Source organism: Centropristis striata, chromosome 7, assembly GCF_030273125.1.
Source record: "Centropristis striata isolate RG_2023a ecotype Rhode Island chromosome 7, C.striata_1.0, whole genome shotgun sequence".
NCBI lineage: Eukaryota > Metazoa > Chordata > Actinopteri > Perciformes > Serranidae > Centropristis > Centropristis striata.
The window spans coordinates 10841263-10866331 of NC_081523.1; the positions used below are offsets into that span (position 1 = coordinate 10841263).

Below are 25069 nucleotides of genomic sequence, written 5' to 3' on the forward strand. Positions count from 1 at the left end.
AACCTTCCTTTAGAGAGAGCAAAACCAACATAAACCAAGCCCATATTTAAAGAGGGAACCATTCACGTTAAATGTCTCAACTCTCTCATATATTCGGTCGAAGAGGTTGCAGCTGGAAAATATTTCACACGTCTTTTTTTTTTTTTTTTTTTTAACTTTATTAAAGCAACATGGTGCAATACAAGACAATACACCAACAAAACGCCGTCAGGGGGTTTCAACAATAAAGAGGCAAGTTTTCATACAAAAACATTGTAAAGTGTACATTAAATGTACATATGTATGTACATAAAGTGTACAAAGTGTACAAGTGTTCATTTTCAAAGACAAGAAAGATAGGTTTTTGATTAACGTAACAACATTTATGGATATGCCATTTGGCTAAGTATCATGAGATTGATGATATAGTATTGTTTTTCTTTTGCAAAAGGAAAGTCAGTGAAACCAAACAGTATATGTTCAAAGCACAGGGACAAATGAGGTTCAATCGAAAAAGAAATCAGGTTACAAATATCTTCCCATAATTTAGTTGAGAAAGGGCAAGACCAAAATAAATGAAAAACATCTTCAGGATGTCCTTCACAGAAAGAGCAGTGTAACTCTATGTCTTTCTTAAATCGTTGTAAAAAAAAAAAAAAGTGAATTATCTTGAAAATACTTCTTTAACCTTATTATTGATTATATATCTAGCAGGTAAATTCCAGATCTTTTTCCAGTTAAGGTTATTAATAAGGTTATTCCAATAGGTTGTTACGGAGTTGATACGACTTCTTCCTAAAATAAAGATCACGGGTACATCACGGTTACTTTTGCGTGTAGAGGAGAAACAAATTTGGCCGATTTTAAATTTGGTTAGATCAAAGGGCAAGAAGCACACGACTTCTGATAGTGCGCAACAAACACCTTGGTGGTCGGACTTTAAACTGTGAGCACATCAGTACGCTCACTTGAGTCCGTGTGGAAACACACCACTAAAGACGTTAAAGGAGTTCCGCAATGAGAGCAGGATGCTGTGGTGCAGACCAGAAAGCTCCGATAAGCTTGTTGGGGAGTTCCTTGGCACTGGACCAATAGTCAGGTAAAACCTCTCTGCTGGCAAACAGCAACTAAAGCTTATTTGAAGTGTACGGGGTCATGAGTAAAGCGGGTCATGACGCCGAAGACGTACGTTGGACCCAAAGTGTAACATGCGCAGACAGGCGGACAAACAGACACCGAGTCTGGTTTAACGTTACAAAACCTGTTACCTAAATACGCAGCGATGAGAAATGGTGCCTGTATTTCAAGATAGCCGCTTGGATATTTATCAATGGAGGCGACATAGCTCGCCGACGGCAGCCTAACCTCGGTGTTGTCGGTAAGTTAGCCTGGACGCTAAGGCTAGCCTTGACATGCTAATGGTAGTGTGAGCTAGTTAAACATTGGGGAAGTGGGGGTGGTTAGTGTCGCTGCTAAGTACATAATGTCGCTCAGAGGCTGAAAAATAACCTAACTAACAAAATAAATGAGGACATCCTGAAGATGTTTTTCATTTACTTTGGTCTTGTCCTTTCTCAACTAAATTATGAGAAGATTTTGTAACCTGATTTCTTTTACGATTGAACCTCATTTGTCCCTGTGCTTTGAACATATACTGTTTGGTTTCACTGACTTTCCTTTTGCAAAAGAAAAACAATACTATATCATCAATCTCATGATACAGTTAGCTAAATGGCATATCCATAAATGTCGTTACGTTAATCAAAAACCTATCTTTCTTTTTCTTTGAAAATAAAAACCAAACAATATATTAAGTATATTAAGGAATCTACCAACATGAGAGCTATGAAAACTTTGAATTTATTTACATTTACATCTAGTCATTTAGCAGACGCTTTTATCCAAAGCGACTTACAGGAAGAATAAAAGCAATCAATCAAGGTATAGTGCAATAAGAGCTATGAGTGCATCAATAGCTGTTATTGCACTATACCTTGAGTGTTTGTTGAATTTATGTACACTTTACAATGTTTTTGTTTGAAAGCTTGCCTCTGTATTGTTGAAACCCCCTGACGGCGTTTTATTGGTGTATTGTCTTGTATTGCACCGTGTTGCTTTAATTAAAAAAATATATATATTTTTTAAATCACATTTCAAGCTTTTCAACTGAGAGACTAGCACATGGGGCTTAGTTTGAAGAGGCTTTGCTTGATCTGATGTGTGTTTTTGCCACAGATAAACGGCTCAGAGGTTAATAGATCAAAGTATGAATGTGTATTAAGGAGAAAGAGTATGCAATCATGATAGACAGAAGAAGTAGTAAGCGCTCCCTAAAAAGCCCCAGATAAGTTTACAATCCCCTTTTCTAAATGCTTTACCGAAAAAGACAGTGAAATCAGTCAGCAGCAATGAAACACAATAGGCTAGATAACAAAACAAAGCTACAAAAACACCTCATAAAGTCAGTTGTTAGAAGGCATGTGAAGCTTATCTACCACAGCAACCTGTAGTAACCCATGAATCCTACTTTCATGAAGGTTGTTATGTTCAGTGTTGTTGTTGAGGCTGTGATATAGAGGTGTCGACTTAACTTCATGTTTTCAGTATGATTACTTTTGAGGTTGTGTTTTTTTATGTAGTTGAATTGTGTTTCATTTTACTGAGGGGCGTATCTGACATTTTATCCACACATTCATATCAGCGAGGGTAGAAACAAATCTCAGTATAACAGAATACGTGTCACATTGCCATACTCACGCCTCCAAAATAAACACAACATTGCATCAATGCCTCTCTGTTGAGAGAAGCCAGCAGGTATTGGCTTAATGGACCCTAAAAAAGTAAACAGCTATTGGCTATTTATAGCTATTAAAAATAGCTATTTTTTGTCGCACAACTTACTCTTCTGTTGAGTAGAAATGGTTTTGCTCCAGATTTTGACCTGACCTGCTTGAGTCAGGTTAGCATACAGACATAAAAGAATATGTAAGAATTTGTTGAGTTTTAAATAATTGATATAAAATATATATTTGATAAAAATAAATAAGCTCAACTATGTTACTTTCCCAAACTACTAATCATAAATAAAGCTAAAATAAATAAATAAATGAAATGAGGTATGGTGATGCACTCTTCCACAACCTACTGAAAACTCCTACACATATTTTCAACATTTTGGTAAACTATATTCAACATATTTCAGTAATTCAGCTAAAACAGGTGAAAAGCTTGCACTGCTGTAAAGTTAGGTGTGCGCTGGATTTCTAACACACGACAAAACATGATTGTGAAACGAAATGTGGCACAATTATTGTTTTCTCTTTTCTCTCGGTTTCATAATTGATGGAAGCCAAAATTCTAATCATGAAAATGCAATTTACCGTTTAGACCTACAACATATAAAAAAAACACATCACTATCATTATTGTATCATAATCAACAGATGTGAAGCATTTGTAAGCAAGTGTAAATTTACCATCATACTTGACTGCCTCTCCTATGTTTTTTTTACTCATTGTTTTTTTATTTTTACTCCACTCCCTCCAAGGCCATCTGGTGTGCTTCATTAACATAATGTTGTCTTTTTAGAAACAAGATGATAAAAAACTGGGGTGTCATTGGAGGGATAGCTGCTGCGGTTGCAGCTGGAGTATACGTTTTGTGGGGCCCAATTACAGAAAGAAAGAAGAGGAAAAGAGGTAGGAATCAGTTTGACAATGTGATATTCAGATTATATGCCGGGCACTGGTTGTAAAGCAGTTACTTACAATGACTTGTGTTTTCTTTCAGGTATGGTTCCTGGTCTGTTGAACTTGGGCAACACCTGCTTCCTGAACTCGTTGCTTCAGGGTTTAGCAGCTTGTCCATCCTTCATCAGGTGGCTGGAGACGTTTTCGGGTTCCCCAATAATCCAGTCATGCAAAGACAACCAGCTGTCCACGACACTACTTCAGCTTCTCAAAGGTATATAAACCCAGTCTGTGATATGAGTCACCAGAACACGGTGGACATGAGTGTTCATTCTCATCTGTCTGTGCACCCACAGCTCTGTCCAGTGATGAGCCCGGGGACGAAGACGTTCTTGATGCCGGGTGTCTCCTGGATGTTCTCAGACTGTACCGGTGGCACATCAGTTCATTTGAAGAGCAGGTTAGTCAATAATGCTGTTGAGTGGTATTTTTAAAGTTTGGTTTAGTTTTTTAAATTTAATTCTTAACCCTTTATCAGACAAAAAACGATATTTGGTAACTTCAGGTAGTATTTGGAGAAAAAAGTTTATTAGAAAATTTATTAGATTAAAGTGGCAAATCTACAAGAAAAAAAGTCACAGATTTAAGAGATTTAAAGTGGCAAATCTATGCTAAAAAAAGCGCAGATTCACGAGAAAAAAGCTACTTTTTTCTCGCAGATTCACCACTTTAAATCTCATAAATCTGCAAATTTTTTTCTCGTAGATTTGCCACTTTAATCTCGTAAACTTTTCCTCAAAATATTATTTTCATGTTTGTTTTTTTTACACATTCTGGCTGTATGTAATATCCTCCAATATTCTAATTTGCAGGTATTTCAATGAGTGCCCTATTAAGGGTTAAAATGGTGAATCTGGGAGAAAAAGTTGCTTTTTTCTCACAAATCTGCGACTTTTTTCGCGCAGATTTGCCACTTTAAATCTCTTAAATCTGCAACTTTTTTTCTTGTAGGTTTGCCACTTTAATCTAGTAAATTTGCAACTTTTTTCTCAAAATATTACCTGAAGTTGCCAAATATAGTTCTTTGCCTGATAAAGGGTTAACAGTTGTCTTTCCCTCTCAGGATACACACGAACTCTTTCATGTCCTTACATCTTCTCTGGAGGAGGAGCGGGATCGTCAACCCAAAGTCGCTCACTTGTTTGACATGGAGTCCCTCGAGGCAAGTTATCATCTCCCTGCATGCATTGTCTAAAACTGCACACAGATATATTTGCATGCTGACGCCTGCAGTATGCTCTGCAGTTCAGTTCAGCACTTTGGAGCCCATGTGTAGTCTGAAGGGAGTTTTTTTCACTGTCATAACAAACACCATCTCCCGCACCAGTATTGTATAACTGTCAAACATGACAAATCTGGCCCTGCACTCCCAGTTATTTTGTGTTTATGCGTTTGTTGTCTACCAGAGCATCCCCGATCAAGATGAGAAAACTATGACTTGCAGAAGTCGAGGTAAGGAGACAAATGTATTACGGAGCCTAGAATATGAAACCAAAAAGGATTATATTTAATACGTGTTCTTTATTTTATTTTGCAGCCCCTCTTCATCCAATACCAAGTCCCTGGAAATCTCAGCATCCTTTTCATGGTCGTTTAACAAGCAATATGTCATGCAAGCGCTGCGAACAACAAGTGAGTTTGTTTGTTTTCTTCTACGAATGTGACTAAGAAGTTAGTTTGTATTAGTCGAATTTTAGTTTTTTCGAGGTGATTTAAATCTCTGCATTGCTTTTCTTTAGAGTCCGGTGCGGTATGACTCATTCGAGAGCCTCTCCCTGTCCATCCCTTTACCTCAGTGGGTAAGCAAAAGTATCAGTAACATGTTGATATTAAAAGTTCTTATAGTATCACCTTTTTGTTGTCCTGTTTTTCATAATTCGATCTGTGTTTGTCCTCAGGGTCGACCTATTTCTCTAGATCAGTGTCTTCAGCACTTCATCTCCTCGGAAACCATCAAAGAAGTGGAGTGTGAAAACTGCACAAAGGTACATTTACTGCAGTATCTGTTTTGTTAAAATCTTGTTAATCATGTTGTACGTAACTCACAGAAGACCATTGACAGGAATACCTAAACTAGCATCAAGTTACTTCCATATGCATCGATATGACTGGTATATTTTACACCTGAAAGACCTACAAGTGAGCTCCTTGAAGTACCTAGACACTGTGTTAGACAAATCTTTTACAGCGAAGACTCTTCCTGCTGCAAAAAAAAAATTAGGAATTTTGAGGTCAGCCAATAACCTTAAATGGAGAATACCAACCCCTTATTGAAAGTATTCTCACTTTTAACATTGTTGGTTGGAGCACTTTAGTATCAAAAGCAAGACATAGCTCTCCAAAGTAGGTAAAATGGGCCAAACCCCACCGTCCTATCACTGACAAAGATAATCAGTCGTCATCTCTTAAATCACCACTTTCATCTACTTTTGCAATGTATAACATTTATAGAAAATACATTTTCCCTCTTGCCATAAGATAACTTAATCAGGAAGGACAGCCAGCTATCTCATTACACAGCACTTTATATGCATTTATCTTTTAAATATTTATTGAGTTCTCACTATCATCTTTGTACTCCATTTAATGGAGCTTCTATTGTGTACTTTGCCTTTATGTGTTTAATGTGGCCTGTCTATATTTGCTGTTTGTTTGTTTGTTTTTATCAGTTTTTGCACAAGCAAGCTACTCTACTCTACTCTACTCTTTCCAAAGATGTTATTTTGCTGATTTTGTTTCATTCCTGTTTATTTTCACCTCAGCTTCATCAAGGGACCACAGTTAATGGGCAAGTTCTGGAAAGCCAGAGGACAACCTTTGTTAAACAACTAAAACTGGGAAAGGTAACATTTATATTTATTAGGCCAGATATAGACATATTAAATCTAAATCACTGGTTATGAAATATATACATGGCTAAACTTTGTTTGCATGTTTTTAAGGCGAAAATGTCATGTAAAATGTTATTTCTAAGTGACAGATGTTCTAAAATTTAATGTACTGTTTTGTCCTTTCACTGTCTAACATTGTCCTCCGCCTGCTAGCTCCCCCAGTGCCTCTGCATCCATTTACAAAGACTGACGTGGTCCAGTGAAGGAACACCCATCAAAAGACAGGAGCATGTGCAGTTCACAGAGTATCTATCGATGGACCGCTACAAACACAGCGTCTCCACACACAGAAGTCAGCGGATCAAATGTGCCCCAACCTCCATAAAGGCAGAAAATTCAGCTGATTCCATGGAAAAGCCCTCTGCTAATGGCACCGGTGTGTGTTGCAAACTCTGTAATATCATTCTGCTTCACATTCTGTTTGCTTTTATCATCATACATTTGTTGTATTTTGTTTTTCCAGAAGCAGAGCATCGTAACAACAACAACAAACCTTTTACTAACGGAACATGTTCGACTGTATTTCTTCATTCTCCTGGTGTGAGCCCACAGCTCGGCCTCACATATGACTACAGGTAAACTTAATTTCAAGGTGCAACCATACAAGAGACTCATGCATATCAAGCTGTCTAGTGTTGTGGTAAAAATCAACAACCGTCAGTGCATTTCAGAGGCTTGGAGATTACAGAAACTAGCTAGATAGATAGATAGGGTAGGCAGGTTTTTTCGTTTTTCCATAATAACCTTGTAGCATATTCTAATGAGAGTGATCAAGAAAAAAAAATAGACTTCTATACCTCCTCTCGGCTCTGTTTTAAGCTTAGAAAATTTAGCCTGTGATGGGAGAAAACGTTCCTTTTGGCTGTTCTACAAATGCAGATGAATGTGCATGTCCCTTCAGATGGTGAGTGCATGACTCGGTGTTGGAAAATCCTGAACAAAAAGTTTCGGTAACGCTTTATATTAAGGTCCTTGTAATAACTATTAATTAACAAGTAATAAGGCCCTTGTAAGTCCTTACAAGATGCTTATTAACATTAATGTGTGTTTATAAGCCTATATAAGTGTTAATAATTGCATTATAATACAGCTAATAGCAGGCTATAAGAGATGTATAATAAGAACATTAATAAAAGCCTCATGAGTATCTTATAATTCTTCATAATAGCATAACAAACACCCATAACCCACCCATTATGTCTTTGCCATGCCTTTATTAATCTTTTGTTTGCTTATTGATATTAAAATATACTTTATTGCTCATCTATTATAAGTTAAGTATGCACTTGTTAACAGTTAACTATGCTTTTTGCAGCTAAAGGGATCTAAACTGAGAACAATGCCTTATTACTTGTTAATTAATGGTTATTACAAGGACCTTAATATAAAGTGTTACCAAAGTTTCTATTTGAGCATTGGCAACAACTGCCTACACTGCAAGGCAATTCACAAAAAAATGCCTAAAAGAGAGTCTGGCAATTAACATAATAAAATGTGTCAATATCAATAAAGTACAGCAAGAAGGTTGCCGGTTCAATTCCGGCCTGCAGCTCTTCTGTGTGGAGTTTGCATGTTCTCCCCGTGTCAATGTGGGTTCTCAAAGAGTACTCCGGCTTCCCCCCACAGTCGAAAAACATGCACTTAGGTTTAATTGGTGACTCTAAATTGCGCGTAGGAGTGAATGAGGGCGTGATTGTCTGTCTCTATGTGTCAGCCCTGTGATAGTCTGGAGACCTGTCCAGGGTGAACCCCGCCTCTCGCCTAATGTCAGCTGGGATTGGCTCCAACCCTCCGCGACCTGAGAGCGGATGAGCGGTTAAGGATAATAAATGAATGGATGAATATCAGCACAGTGTTTAGCCTTCTGCTAACCGGAGAAAAAGGCTCATGGTTGCAGTTAATTTAAGTTCATGTTTATGCATCATGATTGAATTACAGTCTGTCATCTCAGTTTGAAAAAAAAATTGCAGCTGTATAACGGCAACGGGATCACAACCACCATCAGGGTGACTGAAATGAACGGCTCGTACAGGTTACTGTATGAAGTGCGTGCATTTGAGCGTGCTCGTCTGGTGGGAGGGGCTTAAGACAGAAAGGGGAGAGCTGCAGGAGCAGCGCTGTATTTTGAAGTTCTGGAGGATTTTGCTTTGTTATTTGCCTTTTCCAGAAAACTAACAACCACAGCTTTATTGTTGGCTTTTCCTTTATGTGGCACTCAACAATGTATGTCTTCTGATCATAGCATCTTTCCTCTCAGTTCCACAGAGTACCTGTTCCAGCTCACGGCTGTGCTGGTTCATCACGGTGACATGCACTCAGGACATTTCGTCACGTACCGCCGCAGCCCTTCCTCACCCCGCACCGCTTCACCCTTCAGCTCCCAGTGGCTCTGGGTGTCGGACGACTCGGTACGAAAGGCCAACCTGCACGAGGTGTTGTCTTCCAACGCCTACATGCTCTTCTACGAGAGAGTCCGAAGACTGAATCTCACTCTGCGCTCAGAGGAGTAACCGGAAGCTCTTAAACGTCACAGCCTGACTGACTTCTGCCTTTTCAGTCAAACTGTCACAGCTGTATGTGCCAGTTACAGCGCGGTTACCAACAGGTGGATTATGACTTTTATATGACCGGAGAGGAAAGTCAGCCTAGAGGTACTGTAGAGATTATTTTGCATCATGGATCACAGCAACATGTTAAGGGTTGTTGGATGATATTAAATCCACAAGTGGACACTACGCTTGCTGCTCTGTTTCAGAGCAGGAGGCTCTCGATCCCAAAGAATATGGACCTGCAGGATTTCTAGTTGGATATCTTTGATCATGTAAACCACTTTGTTTTGACATGTGGAACAATTTCTGTCATGGAACATATTGGCTTCTATGGGACAAAAAAACAGGAACACTTGACAACATAGTGTGCTCTAAAGTAATAGCACTGTAATGTAATCTTCACGTGTAATGTCGACTCACATCTGTGGCAATTTTTAAGATGCTGTAGGTTTTGGTGTTAAATTTGAACACTATACATTTAGGTGTCCCTGTTATTTTGTCCACTGCCTGTACATTACAGACACAGAAGTAGCTGATTAAGAATTCTTGGAGATGTTACCTAGAAGTTGTTACATATTATGAAATCAATAGGTAGAATTATCCCAAACTCTGGTTCGCTATCGTCTAAACTAATTAGCCTAATCATTCCGAGCAGTGTGTGTAAAACTATTGGAATACATGTTTCAATTGACATTGTTAATCAGCAGTTGAATTTGATATTTTTCTATGTTTCGAATGATCCTTAACACTGTCACAATTTGCAGAGTTGACGTTAAAGTGCCATGTTGTCTTTAAAGCGCGAGACTTTTAATGCACGAAGCCATGTGTGACTGATGATGCATCGGAGCCATTCTGAATGGTGTTGATGTGAAACAGTTGAACAGATCATTTATAATGATCTGATCTCAGTTAATAAAGCCACACTATGACTGCAGGTTTTTGGGCAAGTTATCCTGAATATTTTTAACTCTGTGTAGCTGCCATTGCTCCTACCAAACCCACTAAGTCAAATTGAGAAATGGCCTGGTGCAAAACTCCTTGTTGATGTTTGCGATTTTGCACTAATGTATATTCATGTGAGATTGTGTGTAATTGTGTGTAAAAGGTGACTGTTTTCAGGTATTAAAAAATATATATGACAAACATGACTCTTTACAGTTTTATTAAACACATAGGCCAGGGATGGGCAACTGGAGGCCCGGGGGCCACATACGGCCCCCACCCTCACTTTAAGTGGCCCTCAGTACAACTACATGCATTTGAGCATGAAATCTTTAAAGTGTAGTGTAAAAATGCACAAAATTACTTCTTGCAATTAATGTTGGTCTGCTGTTCTTGCACTGAAAAAAAAAATCACAGTAAGAGGTTATTTTTTATTTGCTTTTGTATTCCTATTTATACTGTTATACATGCATTTGAGCATGAAATATGTTACGTTACTGCACTGTAAACATATTTAAAATTGCAGTTTCATCATATCTGATTAAGTGCACGGTCCTATATGTGGCCCAGTGGTAGTGTCCATGAAAAACTGTGGCCCCCTCCAAATTTAAGTTGCCCATCCCTGATATAGGCCATCTACAGGACTGTCTCAGAAAATTAGAATATTGTGATAAAGTTCTTTATTTTCTGTAATGCAATTAAAAAAACAAAAATGTCATACATTCTGGATTCATTACAAATCAACTGAAATATTGCAAGCATTTTATTATTTTAATATTGCTGATTATGGCTTACAGCTTAAGAAAACTCAAAAATCCTATCTCAAAAAATTAGAATATTTCCTCAGACCAAGTAAAAAAAAAAGATTTATAACAGCAAAACAAAATCAAACATTTGAAAATGTCCATTAATGCACTCAGTACTTGGTTGGGAATCCTTTTGCACGGATTACTGCATCAATGCGGCGTGGCATGGAGGCAATCAGCCTGTGGCATTGCTGAGGTTTTATGGATGCCCAGGATGCTTCAATAGCGGCCTTTAGCTCATTTGCATTGTTGGGTCTGGTGTCTTTCAGCTTCTTCTTCACAATACCCCACAAATTCTCTATGGGGTTCAGGTCAGGGGAATTGGCAGGCCAATCGAGGACAGTAATGCCATGGTCAGTACACCAGTTACTGCTGGTTTTGGCACTGTGGGCAGGTGCCAGATCATGCTGGAAAATGAAATCATCATCTCCATAGAGCTTTTCAGCAGACGGAAGCATGTAGTGCTCTAAAATCTCTTGGTACACAGCTGCATTTACTCTGGACTTGATGAAACACAGTGGACCAACACCAGCAGCTGACATGGCTCCCCAAACCATCGCTGACTGTGGGAACTTCACACTGGATTTCAAGCAACTTGGATTTTGCTCCTCTCCAGCCTTTCTCCAGACTCTGGCGCCTTGACTTCCAAATAAAATACAAAACTTGCTTTCGTCTGAAAAGAGGACTTTGGACCACTCTGCAACTGTCCAGTGCTTCTTTTCCAGAGCCCAAGTCAGACGCTTCTTCTGTTGTCTTGAGTTCAGAAGTGGCTTGACCATGGGAATACGGCTATTGTAGCCCATTTCCCGGACACGTCTGTGAACAGTGGCTTTTGATACCTGGACTCCAGATTCAGTCCACTGTCTTTGAAGCTCCCCCAAATTCTGGAAGCGACTCTTCTTCACAATGCTGTTAAGGCTGCGGTCATCTATCTTGGTTGTGCAGCGTTTCCTGCCACATTTCCCCCTTCCAACAGACTTTTTGTGGATGTGCTTTGAAACTGCACTCTGTGAACAGCTTGCTCTTTGAGAAATTTCTTTTTGTGTCTTACCCTCCTGATGGAGGGTGTCAATGATGGTCCTCTGGACAGCAGTCAGATCAGCAGTCTTCCCCATACTTGTGATTTAGTTTACTGAACCAAGCTGAGTGTTTTTCAAGGCTCAGAAAACCCTTGCAGATGTTTCGAGTTAATTAGACGATTCAAGTGATTAGTTGACTACCCTACTAGTATACTTTTTCATGACATTCTAATATTTTGAGATAGGATATTTGAGTTTTCTTAAGCTGTATGCCATAATCAGCAATATTAAAATAATAAAAGGCTTGCAATATTTCAGTTGATTTGTAATGAATCCAGAATGTATGAAATTTTTGTTTTTTTAATTGCATTACAGAAAATAAAGAACTTTATCACAATATTCTAATTTTCTGAGACAGTCCTGTATATCATTTGGGTCACTGGAGCAGCTATGAGGAGTAACGGGAAGCTCTCAACATCAAAGCCGACTCATTGTTGGGACCTTTTTTTAGATTTATTATACATGTCCATTTGTCCAAGGACAGCAGGTGATTCATCCTCCATTTAGTCTAAATTGTGGCCTTTAGTCAGAGATTCTTGCACACTGGCCCCATTAGCAAGAGTGCTAATCCGCCCTTGGTCATTTCTTTCTGTCCAGTAGAATGCGTCTGAAAGTGAGGTTGATACGAGGCTGAAAAACCTTCTTGCGAACAGGGAGGCTGTGGTACCAGAAGGTGTTGGTTGGTGAGTTCATGAGGAGCAGGCTTCCATGAACAAGATCCAGCTTCACAGGTTTGATCTGTCTGCGGCTCTGTTTTCCCCGAGCATCCCTGTGCCGGAAGATGAAGTCTCGTGTTGCTCCCAGAGAGACGGAGGCAATGGGACAGAGGGGGTCCAGCTCCTTCTCATCATCACGATGCTCACCCATATGATCCTGCCCATCTTTGTACCTGATGGAGAGAAAAACACTTAGCAGGGAGACAAATTAAACTGTGAATTTGGTCCTCGATTGTCTTGGCTTCTAAAAACCCAAACCATCAACAGATCCATTTCGATTATATACACAGGACTTACCTCACTCCAAGAAGAAACTTTCTAATGAAACGTTTGTCATCTCCTATTTGCACCCTTTGCTCAGATGGACTTATAGGCTCATATATACATGTATATTGGGAATGCAAGGATGTGAAGCTTTTTTGGGGTGAGGTTTGTTCTACTTTATCTAATGTACTGGAAGTCACTGTGCCATGTTCTCCTATTGTGCTACTCCTGAATGATACCACCTCATTACAATTGACGTGCTGGAAAAGACATATTCTCCTAACGGGCATCACTGCTGCCAAAAAGATGCTGGCTTTACGCTGGAAACCTCCACATACAGTTACCAAACCCCATTGGATTAACACATGCATTGACATAATAAATATGTTTTATATGTTTTTTTATTTGCATTACTTGAACATGGTTTCTCATGTCCTGTAAGAGTTTTATAGAGATCCAAATTGGGGGGGTGGGGGGTCGTCACCTGGACCCTTTTTTTTTTTATTTTAATTTTCCCTATTTTTCTTTTTTTTTCTATTTATTTCATTATTATTATTATTACTATTATTTTCAATTTGATTGTAATGTACCTTTTAATTTTATCGGACTGCTGTACTTGTTCTGTCTTTAAAAGCAATAAAAAAGTTGTTCACAAAAAAAACCCAAATTAAACTGTGACCTTCGCATGTTAATTTCTCACCTGTTGACCAGAACAAAGTTAAATATTTGTCCGGTTGTTTTCGTGACAGCATCCCGAATATATTCCAAGGTTGCAGTCCAGGGACAGGCCGAACGTGTCACCCCAGAATAACTGTAGGTGAGACCTGTATCTCCATATGTCGCCAGCTTTCTCGGTATATTGTGCACCTTTCCAAACACCTGCACTTTAGCTTCTTCTCCTGGAACAAAAAACAGCCACAATCATTCAGAACCACAACAACTTCTGGCTAAAACGTTACAGAGAATGGTTCAGTGTTGTACCTGTTGAGTACACCACTTCCTCCTCCAGCTGTCTAAAAAGATGATCTGCTTCTTCTTTGGAGAACAGCAGAGCATAATCACAGTCTAGTCCCTCCGCTTCTATTTTCTGCCAGGGAACAGGATGAGAGAACTCGTTGTCTTCCTCCTCCTCCTCCTTCCTCCTCTCCTCACCTTCCAGTTTGATCTTCTTTCGTGGGCTTCTGGCATCTTTAATGCAGCGTTTATTCACAAACCTTTCCATTGCAGTGTTGTCTGAACAAGACACCAAATTGTTGGATTGTTTAAAGGCCTGGATGATACAAAGAAAAACTAAATCTTTATACTGATTTTGAGATTTAAATGAATGTGACAGAAAGCATCTTCAATGTGTGTCTGCACTAAGTGGACTGCATTATTATACCACCCCAAGACTGTCCCAATCATTTTTTGTTTTGGTTTTTTTTCCAAGTAAAATTTCCCAAATTCTTTGCGTCCATGTTCTTAAATGTATGAATTTGCTACCTTTCTTTGTCTGGTCTTACAATAAATTAAATTAATTTTGCAATGCCAGTGAAGTTTCAACTTACAGGTACAGGTGAAGTTTTACTTGAAAAAAACAAATTTGGGACAGAAAATGTGTCTAGTTTTTTTTTTTTAAATAAGAAATATCATAAACAAATACCTTAAACGCCCAATGTAACGTTTATGTCACATCACAGATCTTTGACATTTATGGGTAGTAATTTAAAAAACAAAACAAAAAAAAACATAAATGTGTTCCATGTGGTCCACTTGTTCTGTTGTATATCCCCCATACTTTTCCTTTAAGGATAACTGTTTTTTTTAACCCGGGTTCTTATGGATTAAAAAATAGCAAAATTATTTAATTAAGTATTATACAAGACAAAGAAATGTAGCAAATTCAGAAGTACCTGGAGTCCTCAGCGGTGGAGCTAGAGCCGTCCAGCCAGCTTCCTGACCCCCTGTTCCCGGATCAGCTTGACAGGATCGCCCGTAATAAGAGAGCTGCTTTGGAGAAACTCTCTTCCGCGGTTTGGGGAACGCTGGAGACAGGGAAAGGGACTGTTGGCAGAGTTTGCAAAGCCCTATTTTAGACTGAGATTAAATGTCTTCACATGACACATGGTGCATCTGTTGTTGTTTTGAACAGTTTTAAAATCGTCATCTCTCTGCCACAGTTGATTAATTTTGTTCGTGAAGAGAGGAAACGCTTTACTGTGTTGTGTACCCACCTGTTGAAGATGTCTTCACCTCCACCTGTAAGTTGAAACTTCACTGGCATAGCAAAATTATGTAATTTATTATAAGACCAGACAAAGAAAGGTAGCAAATTCATACATTTAAGAACATGGACGCAAAGAATTTGGGAAATTTTACTTGAAAAATGACTCAAATGATTTATTGATAATCAAAATGTTTAGAATTATTTTTTGTCGACTCAATAAATTGAACGATTGATTATAGCTTTAGCCTACAAAACGGCTGAAACAACGTGAATATCTTAAAATAATGCCTTTATACAATAATATATATAATAACATAATAATAAATATATATATCACATAATACCGGTCATAATTAATATATATATATATGTAATACATTGTAATAAAACGCTCTCAGATGAATGCTAGGTGATTTACCTACCACAAACAGTAGAAAACACGCAGCAGCAGTTTGTCTTGAAGAGCGCTCAGCTCATTAACATAACTCTGTGTCGTCACTTTGTTTTGGCGCCAACACTTCAATCCCATTGAAAGTTTCCCGAGGAGCCCACCGCCGCTGTGCTCTTGCATTTGCTAATAAGTTAAATTAATTTGTTAAACAGCTTACCGCCAAGGTGTTTTTCAGAAAAATGATTGGACAAAAAACCATCAACTCGTTTTTTACGCCTGTCTCGAAGAAGAGGATTAGTAATGATATAAATGACGCCGAGGAGGATGCCAAAGACCCGGTGAGCAACACTTATAATGAGTTACTGCAGATTGTCAGCAACAGCAGTCAAACTTGCCATATTTAAATATAACGTAGTTAATATTGACAGATCACTTACAGTGTATGTGTAGTAGTATTTCATGCACAGAGTGATTGCAGTTTCCCGCGACGCGTTCAGTGTAGCCCAGGCTGCGTTCACAAGCACCGCTGTGCTCTTGATTGTTGTTAAAAGTGGTGCTCACAGCTACCACAACACGAGCATGTTTGTTTTGCACTGTCGACGGTTTCTAAAGCCGGTCTCGCCTCCAGCTGCACTCTTCTCACCAGCTCTGTATTTTGCCAAATACACTAAAATTGTGCAGAAGAAGCTGAAGTCCTCAGTGGTGGAGCCAGAGCCGTCCAGCTCGCTTCCTGCGCCCCTGTCCCCGGATCAGCTCGACAGGATCGCCCGCAACAAGAAAGCTGCTTTGGAGAAACTCTCTTCCGCACACACACCTCCAGGGTTTGGGGAAAGCTGGAGAAAGGGGCTGTCGGCAGAGTTTGCAAAGCCCTATTTTAATAGGGTGAGATTAAACGTCTTCACAAGACACATGGTGCATCTGTTGTTGTTTTTAATAGTTTAAATAACTAACTTCATCTCTCTGCCACAGTTGATGAATTTTGTTTCTGAAGAGAGGAAACGCCATACTGTGTACCCACCTGCTGAAGATGTCTTCACCTGGACTCAGATGTGTGAAATCAGAGATGTAGGTTAAATTGCACTGGCACTTTCTCTCATATGTAATATTTGTCACATATGTACCTGACACCACAATATAACTTTTAACAACAGCACAATTAAACCAAAACCTCAATTTTTAAACTCTCAACTCATGCTGTATAATTCAAGTCTTATTTATCCAGTATTATGCTCTACTACTTCCAAAACACATGCATTTCTAAAATCCTACTTTTTATAAATTTGCCACATCTATCTATCTATCTATCTATCTATCTATCTATCTGTGGGTACTTGCATGTGTTATCTGTGATATCTCTTAGTTTGGCATTTATCGTCACAATTGTGTAGCTTTAAGGTCTGTGTCTATTTCCAGGTCAAAGTGGTGATTCTTGGCCAGGATCCATACCACGGCCCTAACCAAGCCCATGGATTGTGCTTCAGTGTCAAAAAACCAGTGCGTCCTCCACCCAGGTGAAAACATTTTCAGTGTCTCTGCCTGTGAACAAGATCAGAGTACGCTCTCCTTTTTATATATTCATCACACTCTTGATCATCCTCGTTTCCAGTTTGGAGAACATGTACAAAGAGCTGGTGTCGGACATTGAGGGCTTTGAGCACCCTGGACATGGAGATCTGACTGGATGGTCCAAACAAGGTAGTTTTTAAAATGCACTGTTGAATGTTTGAGCTGCTGCAAAACAAGAGAGCTGTTGGTCATTAACTGACCTGTCGTCTTCTCCGTCTGTGACCTGGCTCATCAGGTGTGCTGTTGCTCAATGCTGTGTTAACGGTGCGAGCGCACCAGGCCAACTCCCACAAAGACAAAGGTTGGGAGACCTTCACTGACGCTGTGGTGCAGTGGCTCAGCAACAACCTGGAAGGGGTGGTCTTCATGCTGTGGGGATCATATGCTCAGAAGAAAGGCGCTGCTATTAACAGGGTGGGTCTGCACTGATGTTTTAAACCAAAGCTTTTTATCTTGTTCATGCATCTAATTTAATGTTCTCTGTATCTGTAGAAACGCCACCATGTCCTGCAGGCTGTGCATCCCTCGCCTTTGTCTGCTCATAGAGGATTTTTTGGGTGCAAGCATTTCTCCAAGGCCAACGAGCTGCTGCAGAAGTCTGGGAAATCTCCCGTGGACTGGAAGGCACTTTAAGTTGTTCATGTAACGTTATGTTTGTTAACTACAGATCAAAAAACTCATCCATAAGCTTTTACAGTTTCATGTTTTAGCAACAGTATGTCCAGAGATCTCTTTATGTTCATGTTGGGAGTTTAAACTACAGTGCGATACAGCGAATTTCCTCAAACTGTTACTTCAGTGTTGTAAATATGTTTGTGTATGTTGCCTTTATGTTTTTTATTGAAAGCTTGGTTCTATTAAAGTGGTTCCAAAAAGGAAGTATTAATGTCTCTTAATTTGGTCAGTGCAGTTAAATTTAAAAATATGATCACTTCCTCATACTCGGGGAGTAGTAGATATTACTGTAGGTACTGCCTATGATCCACTATAGAGTTTCAGAATCACTTTGTCATTTATTGTGAATTTGAGTGCACCAAACAGCTTTGGCTATTTTTTTTAAAAGACAGCCAGGATAACTTCAGGGCCCAGAATTGATTTGAAACACGCCAAACTTCAAAGAAGTGGATGATATATCTGACACCTAATTACTGTAACATTATTCAACCTTCACAGGTCAATTAACTTAGGATAGATAATTTGTGAGCACTGTAATACAAGAAAAAATCAGTAATTTTAATACTTAATTTTAAGACTTTTACCAGAGTGCTATTCTATCAAAGGGATTTCAACGTTCAAGGAGTCTTTATTGGTATTACAATCACGTTACATGAGGTGGAAACGAAAAAATCATACTTGTGTTCCTTGCTAAGACCAAATAACAAATAGAATAAAAGCTAAACGGCAATAAAATCAAAATAACATAAACTACCAGACTTAGACATTGACTAAGATACAAAAGATATATATATATGTATATATATATATAGTATACATAGCAACAGCAGCAGATTTTATGAACAGATGATGCATGTCTGAATGTAAACGTGCAGTATGTACAAATGGTACCATCAAATGTAATTAATTGTATACTTTTCTACCTTTCCTTACGAGAAGGGTGTGTGTATTTACCTATAAAATGTATTAGGTCTGTGACATAAATTGCACTCACTCATTTGAGTGTAGACTACTTCATATGATCACTTGCCTGCAGCTCTGTAAGAATCCTGAACAGCGTTTTTATGGTTTAAGGAAAATAAAGATTTTCCAAGGCATGGGCTAGGCAAACGAGACTTGCGATTGGTTAATTTAATGCATGTCAAGTATGAAGGCATACAGAATATAACCTGTCATTTCCTGTCATTTGCAACAATTGTACACTTGGGCGATCACCATAAATGATCACATCAGGCAGGCCTCCTCACTGTCCGCTTTTAAAAGAAATCTTAAAAACCCATTTTAATTACTGGCTTTTAACTCAACATGAGCCTTTGCTCTGTTTTATTTTTTGTTTTTATTTGTTCTTTGTGTTTTTTTAAAATTAAGATTCATTTTAAATTGATTTTTTATATTCATTTTGAGATTGATTTTAAAACCCACTTTTATTTACTGTTGTTTTTTTTTTACCCAGCATGAGACTCGCTTTGATTTAGTTGTTTTTTCTTGTTCTTTGTTTTTATTGTTGGTCTGTCCTGCCCTATGGTCCTGCCATGTACAGCACTTTGTATCAGCTAACACTGTCTTAAAGGGCTTTATAAATAAAGTTGATTTGATTTGATTTAATCTCTGTTGAGATATTTTATACAGTCTATTGTGGTTGAGACGCAGAACAGCAGGCACCGCGCTGACCAATCCCAGCGTCGCAGGGGCGGGCCCGACAGTGACGCAATGACGTGAACAGGAAGACTGGCGAAATCTCTCTTTTCAACTTCGCCCCTGTCAGCTCTGTGTGGTGATGTTTGTACAGCTGTACTATTAACAATGCCTGTGGAGAGCCTTCCTGTCCGGGATGCGTCCATTCATTTCCGTTTACTGCAGCAGTATCTGCTTCTTCTGAAGAAATATCCCATCCTCACTAAGTCTGTGACGAGGTCTGTAGCTCTTCTTCACCCACTGATAGTGCCTATTACTGTTCTGCAGCTTGCTGCTTGTTTTATGTCGAGTTTCCTACATTTGACAGTCAGAAAAGAACATTCTAATTTTTTAAAGTCAAACTATAAGTTTGTTAAGTTAATGTTTGCAGACTTGTAACATATGTCGCTATTTGTTAGCAGCTCTGACTTGATTTTTGTCCTCAAAGTGAACCCCACAGTCCACTTTGTTTGCCCTGACCACAGACTGCCCCTTTGTGTCAGCCCTCTGGATTTAGCCAATCAGCATCTGTCCAGAAAACCTCCCCTAACAAGTTTATGGCACTGATTTTATTTGATCAGAGCACCTGATCAAATTCATATTAAGAATGTGCCTGCTGCATGTTAATAAGAGTTGTTTTTTAATACTGTTTGCTCTGTTTTCAGTGGCATCCTCTCAGCTTTAGGAAATCTTCTGTCTCAGATTTTGGAGGCAAGAAAAAAGGTCAAGAGTGGAGCACTGGTCAGTGAGGTCGACACAGCTGGAGCTGCACGTTATGCCATTTATGGGTGAGACTTCATACAGAAAGAACTGAGAATTGACATGTTCATTAAGGCGCAACTACAGCAAAAAAAACAAAAGGCTTTCACGTGACAAGAGCATGAAATAACAAGAAAAAGAGTAAAATACAAATACATTCTAAATTAACCTCCCCTCCTACATGAATATATTTGGGAGTAATGTCATGCCCTGTTCTGTATATCAGGTTGTTTATTACAGGACCGGTGAGCCATTTCTTCTACCAGCTGATGGAAGTATGGATACCCCCCACAGACCCGCTCTGCATAGTCAAACGTCTGCTACTGGATCGGCTTTTTTTTGCCCCTGGCTTTCTGCTCCTTTTCTACTTTGTAATGAACATCCTGGAGGTGAGTCACCATTTTTTTCTCCTAGGGTTGCAGTAGTATACTGGTATACCATGGTATTAACCCATAACAACCCAGACCCAGTAATCCGTAAAGGAAAATAATAGGGGATATACCACAAACCAAGTGACCCATATAGAGCACATTTATGATGTTTTAAAAAAAATTCTACCCCTAAATGTCAAAGATGACGTATACGTTACATTGGGCGTTTGTGATATTTTCTTATTTTAAAATTTAAAAAAAAAACTAGACACATTTTCTGCTTACAGAAACACAAATTTGCCTTTTTTTGCATCTCCACAACATATATCAAAATGTGACATTAATAGTGCTGTTTAACAATACATTATTTTTCAGATTTGTTTTTAAGTAATAAGATTAAGATTAATTACTATTAATTACTTTATTAGTCCCACAATGGGGAAATTCAACCTCTGCATTTAACCCATTCTCTTTTACACACAAGTGAACACACCATGCAAGGAGCAGTGGGCAGCACATTACTGCGCCCGAAATAAGAATAAATCAATAATAAATAAAAACAAATAACCATTTGCCTTTTTGTTTGCATCTCCATAACATATCAAAATTGTGACTTTAATTTGTTCAGGAAATGTGGTCATAAAAAGTTAAATGCAATACAGGACACCCTATTAACGGATTAGACTTGTTAAATGGGTTTAAACCTAGCCTCGTAACAAAAAATAAGCTTTTTGAAATTAGCTACTTTTTCACATTTCTGTTTCCAGTCACACACATATTTTGGAAAAGTCACTTCTTGTCAAAGTCACATGACCACCACACCAGGTGTTGAGTATATGTCACTTAGGGACTTAATGGGTGTCACCATGGGTTCTTATGGGTTAAACCTACTGGTTATACCATTAAGTGTCACCAACCAAAAAAAAGGTTAAATGGTTCAAATTGTTGCAGCAGAGACTGAGATATTACATTACATGACATGTCATTTAGCTGAAGGTTTTGTCCAAAGCGACTTACAATAAGTGCATTCAACCCTGATGGTACACGCCTTAGACCACAGGAAACAAATAAGTACATAACTTTTAAGAGCCAACTGTACTAGTTGCTACAGGAGTGCTTTATACATGTTACGCAATGTGCTAAAGAAGAAGAGCTCTTTTTTTTATCTCTTTTTTTTTTTTTTAACTTTGAGTCATGACTTAACTGAGGTGTTGTCATATCCTGATCCTATATCCTGATTTTCTTTCAGCTCCCAGTACGGGTGAAGCTCAAAAAATGCAGGACACTACACTTCTAAAATACAACTTGACAATATCTTTCATTAGATGCTCCTTGTTTGATAAACTTCTCTCAAACTTAATGCCTCAGTTTGTAACACCAGTTTTGCTGTTGTAAATCTTGTATTTTACAGGTTTAATAATAATACTTCACATCACTATTGTTTTAATGTATGAAATTGGTGAACTGGCCCTTTTTCAATATGATTTACTGCCACTCAGGCAATGTTTCAACATGGATTTATGGCAGGATATTAAGTCTACTGTCTGTTTGTATTATATGTAACATTGAACACATGTATGATATATTTTTTCAGTTTTGACAAAGGTATAATAAATGAATCATCCCAATCTATTAACAGGCTAAAGGATGGAAAGACTTTGAAAAGAAGATGAGAGGGAGTTACTGGACTGCTTTAAAGATGAACTGGAAAGTGTGGACTCCTTTCCAGTTCATTAATATCAACTTCGTGCCTGTCCAGGTATAAATTTCACTGGAAGTCTGTGATTGAGCAAATGATGAGTCACATACTGACGTCCTTCCTTTGTCTGTTTTTCAGTTCAGAGTGCTGTTTGCCAACATGATCGCCTTATTCTGGTACGCCTACCTTGCATCTGTGAGGAAATGAAGCTGCCCTTGTACTTCCTCCCTGAAAATGAATCTTACTGTACTACTGTTTGTGTTTCTAATCTGGACAGTAATTCCCACATATAGTAACTCCTCTGATTAACTCCCTGAGCAATGACAAAGCCATTATAACATGCTGCTATATTTTGGATACATGAGTGTGTTTGTAATTTTAGAGTATAATAATGTAGTTTATAATACATTTATTTTTACAGAGCACTGCCAGCATATTGTAAAATATAACAGTAAAACTTGAATAGTATGACTGAGACAGAAAAAATGGAATAATGCTGAAAAAAAAAAAAAATTAAAAAAAACTTAAAGTGTGCCTTTCTGGTTCATTAAAAAAAAAAAAAAAAAATCTGTACTGGATACAGCTCCACCGTTGAGCTGAGGAAAAAAGTACAAAAAACGAGAGACCAGCAAATTTACATTTTGAACTTTATTTTTTTGTTTTGTTTTTCTAAACAATGTCCAATTAATGTCAAAATAAAATTATTACATCCTTTGTTGTGTGTGTAACATATTTGTACCTTTACAAGAAAATAACAAATTAAGTCTAAACAAGTTTTTAAGATATAGAGCAGTATTACACTTGAAGGAATGCATTGATTTGACCAAATTAAAATACAAATAATTTTTAAAAAGGCATTTAAGACCATAGGATGCTCATTTACACATGGAGGAATGATTTAACTTTTTTTTTTTAAATATCACATCAGTACAATTTTTTCTTTTTAAATATGACATTGACACAAAATTATCTTCATTTAGATTAGTTGAAGGAATGTGCAGAATATGAACCAAGGGAAAAGGTACAGCACAGGAAACGTAAATAGTCTCTGTCTGTATACTTCTCCTACCAAAATAAAATAAATCTTTTTTTTTTTTTTTTAAACATACATGGTACTTTAACACGTGAAGGAATGCATTCACTTGTCCAAAGTAAAATACAGATACATTAAAAATATATGGAATTTAAGGCTATATTTTGTTAATTTAGATTAAATAAAGAAAATGTGCATAATATTCTCTTCTCCTCAGCCTCCTCTCAGACGGAAAGTCAGGTAGATGGTGCTCTTTGCAGTGACGTTGTAGTCGGACAGTTTCCCCTCGTTCATCTCTCTGCTTTCATGAATGAGCCTCTGCTGGTTTGCAGGGACCCCCTGCCGGCTCTCGACCCTGCTCTTAAAGTGGCTCACAGTCTCGTCCGGTTTGATGTCGTAGGTGGTGGTCTTCCCCGCCTCGTCTTTGAGTAACACCTGCACCGGCTGGGTCACCAGCAGGGACACGGTGGCTCCGTGGTGCAGGCCGTACCGGCTAATGGGCTGTGAGTCGTCGCTGAGATGAGTGTTCTGGCCGTTCACAAACATCAGCTTCTGAGTGTCGCAAGAAACTCCCAGTTTCTCCTGGATGCGTGTTTTCAGAGAGGCCACTGTGTCGCCTGGGTTCACCCTCAGTATGTGGCAAGCCCCAGTCAGCATTTTGATGTTTATTTCCATGATGAAAGTGTCCTGAAATATAATTTAATACATTATTATTATTATTATTATTATTATTATTATTATTATTATTATTGGGCTTTATTGATAGGAAAGAGTGAAGGGGGAGACAGAGGGGAAGACGTTCAGGAAAGTGCTCCGAGTCGGATTCGAACCCGGGCCGCCCGCTTACGAGGACAATGCCCCTATCAGGTGTAAAATAAAATCTATAAACTTTTTTTCTCAAAGTTTCACGTTGTATTTCATTGCAATATTGACAAATAGAGCCTCTTACCTTGTGATCGTTAGCTAAATCTTCCGGGAAGTTAAAAGTCTTGAGAGTGTTGCAGGTAGACAAACGATGCTCAGCTGCAGCTTTGAAAGGTTTCTGCCCACACACTGTTTATATACACAGCTGATCAACGCCTCCCCTTTTTAAGATTCGTTTTCCTTCCCTGCTTCATAAATGGTGATTACTTTCAGTTTCTATTCTCCAAACATGACTCCGCTGATATGGGTGCTGTAATGTTTTGAGCATTACTAACACGGCCTGCGGGCAAGTTTATGGATTTAACACGTGATAATCAGTTAGGTTAAGTTAGAAAGATATTCACAGAATCGTTGTTCCCGTGTCAATAAGTCATCAGAGGAAATTTCTTTCAGAGAAACAACATGTTTATCTAAATACAGTTAGGTAGACTGCAAGCTCCAACCTGATTTTCATAGATAACTTAAATTGGCTCCCATGCGCAGTCGGCTGTGGCTCGAATGCGCAGGGACTGTCTACAAAGTGCAATACCGAAGAGAGATGCTACAAAAAGAATCAATAATGGGTAAAGCTTTATGATAAGGTCCTTAATAACCATTAATTAACAAGTAATAAGGCATTGTTCTCGCTTTAGATCCGGTAGCTGCAAAAAGCATAGTTAACTTATAGTTAACTTATAATAGATGAGCAATAAAGTATATTTTAATATCAATAAGCAAACAAAATAAGATTAATAAAGGCATGGCAAAGACATAATGGGTGGGTCATGGGTGTTTGTTTTGCCATTATTAACACTTA

The 25069-nt window shown here is 38.4% G+C and overlaps 5 protein-coding genes across 12 annotated transcripts; 3 read left to right on the forward strand and 2 right to left on the reverse strand.

Moving 5' to 3' along the window:
* Window positions 1-976: 976 nt before the first annotated feature.
* Window positions 977-10275, forward strand: usp30 (ubiquitin specific peptidase 30). Its single transcript, XM_059337884.1, has 13 exons — window positions 977-1078; window positions 3568-3677; window positions 3769-3942; window positions 4025-4128; window positions 4792-4890; window positions 5135-5180; window positions 5266-5360; window positions 5468-5527; window positions 5627-5713; window positions 6491-6571; window positions 6773-6995; window positions 7083-7194; window positions 8877-10275. Exons 1-13 carry the CDS (start codon window positions 1008-1010, stop codon window positions 9127-9129), a joined length of 1515 nt encoding a protein of 504 aa, XP_059193867.1. The 5' UTR covers window positions 977-1007; the 3' UTR covers window positions 9130-10275.
* Window positions 10276-12364: 2089 nt separating this feature from the next.
* alkbh2 (alkB homolog 2, alpha-ketoglutarate dependent dioxygenase) lies at window positions 12365-16295 on the reverse strand. Of its 6 annotated transcripts, XM_059338108.1 has the most exons (6): window positions 15604-15717; window positions 15189-15231; window positions 14868-15018; window positions 13957-14245; window positions 13676-13874; window positions 12365-12884 (listed from the first exon to the last, which is right to left on the reverse strand). In XM_059338108.1, exons 4-6 carry the CDS (start codon window positions 14195-14197, stop codon window positions 12575-12577), a joined length of 750 nt encoding a protein of 249 aa, XP_059194091.1. In that variant the 5' UTR covers window positions 14198-14245; window positions 14868-15018; window positions 15189-15231; window positions 15604-15717; the 3' UTR covers window positions 12365-12574. The 6 variants fall into 6 exon arrangements, with proteins under 6 accessions (XP_059194091.1, XP_059194092.1, XP_059194090.1 ...); XM_059338109.1 differs by lacking the exons at window positions 15189-15231; window positions 15604-15717 and adding an exon at window positions 16010-16295 and having other exon boundaries at window positions 14868-14999; XM_059338107.1 differs by lacking the exons at window positions 15189-15231; window positions 15604-15717 and adding an exon at window positions 16010-16295.
* unga (uracil DNA glycosylase a) lies at window positions 14964-18907 on the forward strand. Of its 3 annotated transcripts, none has more exons than XM_059338104.1 (7): window positions 14964-15215; window positions 16254-16454; window positions 16542-16637; window positions 16986-17083; window positions 17179-17267; window positions 17374-17552; window positions 17631-18907. In XM_059338104.1, the coding sequence occupies exons 1-7, from the start codon at window positions 15072-15074 to the stop codon at window positions 17769-17771; spliced, it is 948 nt and encodes a 315-aa protein (XP_059194087.1). In that variant the 5' UTR covers window positions 14964-15071; the 3' UTR covers window positions 17772-18907. The 3 variants fall into 3 exon arrangements, with proteins under 3 accessions (XP_059194087.1, XP_059194088.1, XP_059194086.1); XM_059338105.1 differs by lacking the exon at window positions 14964-15215 and adding an exon at window positions 15783-15910; XM_059338103.1 differs by lacking the exon at window positions 14964-15215 and having other exon boundaries at window positions 15928-16454.
* A 640-nt stretch (window positions 18908-19547) lies between these two features.
* Window positions 19548-23030, forward strand: pxmp2 (peroxisomal membrane protein 2). Its single transcript, XM_059337049.1, has 5 exons — window positions 19548-19726; window positions 20153-20275; window positions 20473-20635; window positions 22257-22376; window positions 22455-23030. The coding sequence occupies exons 1-5, from the start codon at window positions 19617-19619 to the stop codon at window positions 22521-22523; spliced, it is 585 nt and encodes a 194-aa protein (XP_059193032.1). The 5' UTR covers window positions 19548-19616; the 3' UTR covers window positions 22524-23030.
* Window positions 22950-24713, reverse strand: LOC131974650 (polyubiquitin-B-like). The gene is made up of 2 exons (XM_059337052.1): window positions 24299-24713; window positions 22950-24036 (listed from the first exon to the last, which is right to left on the reverse strand). Exon 2 carries the CDS (start codon window positions 24022-24024, stop codon window positions 23563-23565), a length of 462 nt encoding a protein of 153 aa, XP_059193035.1. The 5' UTR covers window positions 24025-24036; window positions 24299-24713; the 3' UTR covers window positions 22950-23562.
* Window positions 24714-25069: the final 356 nt, after the last annotated feature.

Excerpts from the sequence above, each read along its gene's own strand:
- usp30 (XM_059337884.1), top strand. The coding sequence starts at position 1,008 with ATGCTGTGGTGCAGACCAGAAAGCTCCGATAAGCTTGTTGGGGAGTTC. Across the intron at positions 5,361-5,467 it reads GCAAGCGCTGCGAACAACAA|AGTCCGGTGCGGTATGACTC; the intron begins GTGAGTTTGTTT and ends GCTTTTCTTTAG. Across the intron at positions 6,996-7,082 it reads GCCCTCTGCTAATGGCACCG|AAGCAGAGCATCGTAACAAC; the intron begins GTGTGTGTTGCA and ends TTGTTTTTCCAG.
- unga (XM_059338103.1), top strand. The coding sequence starts at position 16,032 with ATGCACAGAGTGATTGCAGTTTCCCGCGACGCGTTCAGTGTAGCCCAG. Across the intron at positions 16,638-16,985 it reads AGATGTGTGAAATCAGAGAT|GTCAAAGTGGTGATTCTTGG; the intron begins GTAGGTTAAATT and ends GTCTATTTCCAG. Across the intron at positions 17,553-17,630 it reads AAGGCGCTGCTATTAACAGG|AAACGCCACCATGTCCTGCA; the intron begins GTGGGTCTGCAC and ends CTGTATCTGTAG.
- alkbh2 (XM_059338106.1), bottom strand. The coding sequence starts at position 16,033 with ATGAAATACTACTACACATACACT. Across the intron at positions 14,246-16,009 it reads AATACTACTACACATACACT|GCCTTTAAACAATCCAACAA; the intron begins GTAAGTGATCTG and ends TGTATCATCCAG. Across the intron at positions 13,875-13,956 it reads GGAAGTGGTGTACTCAACAG|GAGAAGAAGCTAAAGTGCAG; the intron begins GTACAACACTGA and ends TTTTTGTTCCAG.
- pxmp2 (XM_059337049.1), top strand. The coding sequence starts at position 19,617 with ATGCCTGTGGAGAGCCTTCCTGTCCGGGATGCGTCCATTCATTTCCGT. Across the intron at positions 20,276-20,472 it reads GCACGTTATGCCATTTATGG|GTTGTTTATTACAGGACCGG; the intron begins GTGAGACTTCAT and ends TCTGTATATCAG. Across the intron at positions 20,636-22,256 it reads TTGTAATGAACATCCTGGAG|GCTAAAGGATGGAAAGACTT; the intron begins GTGAGTCACCAT and ends ATCTATTAACAG.
- LOC131974650 (XM_059337052.1), bottom strand. The coding sequence starts at position 24,024 with ATGGAAATAAACATCAAAATGCTGACTGGGGCTTGCCACATACTGAGG.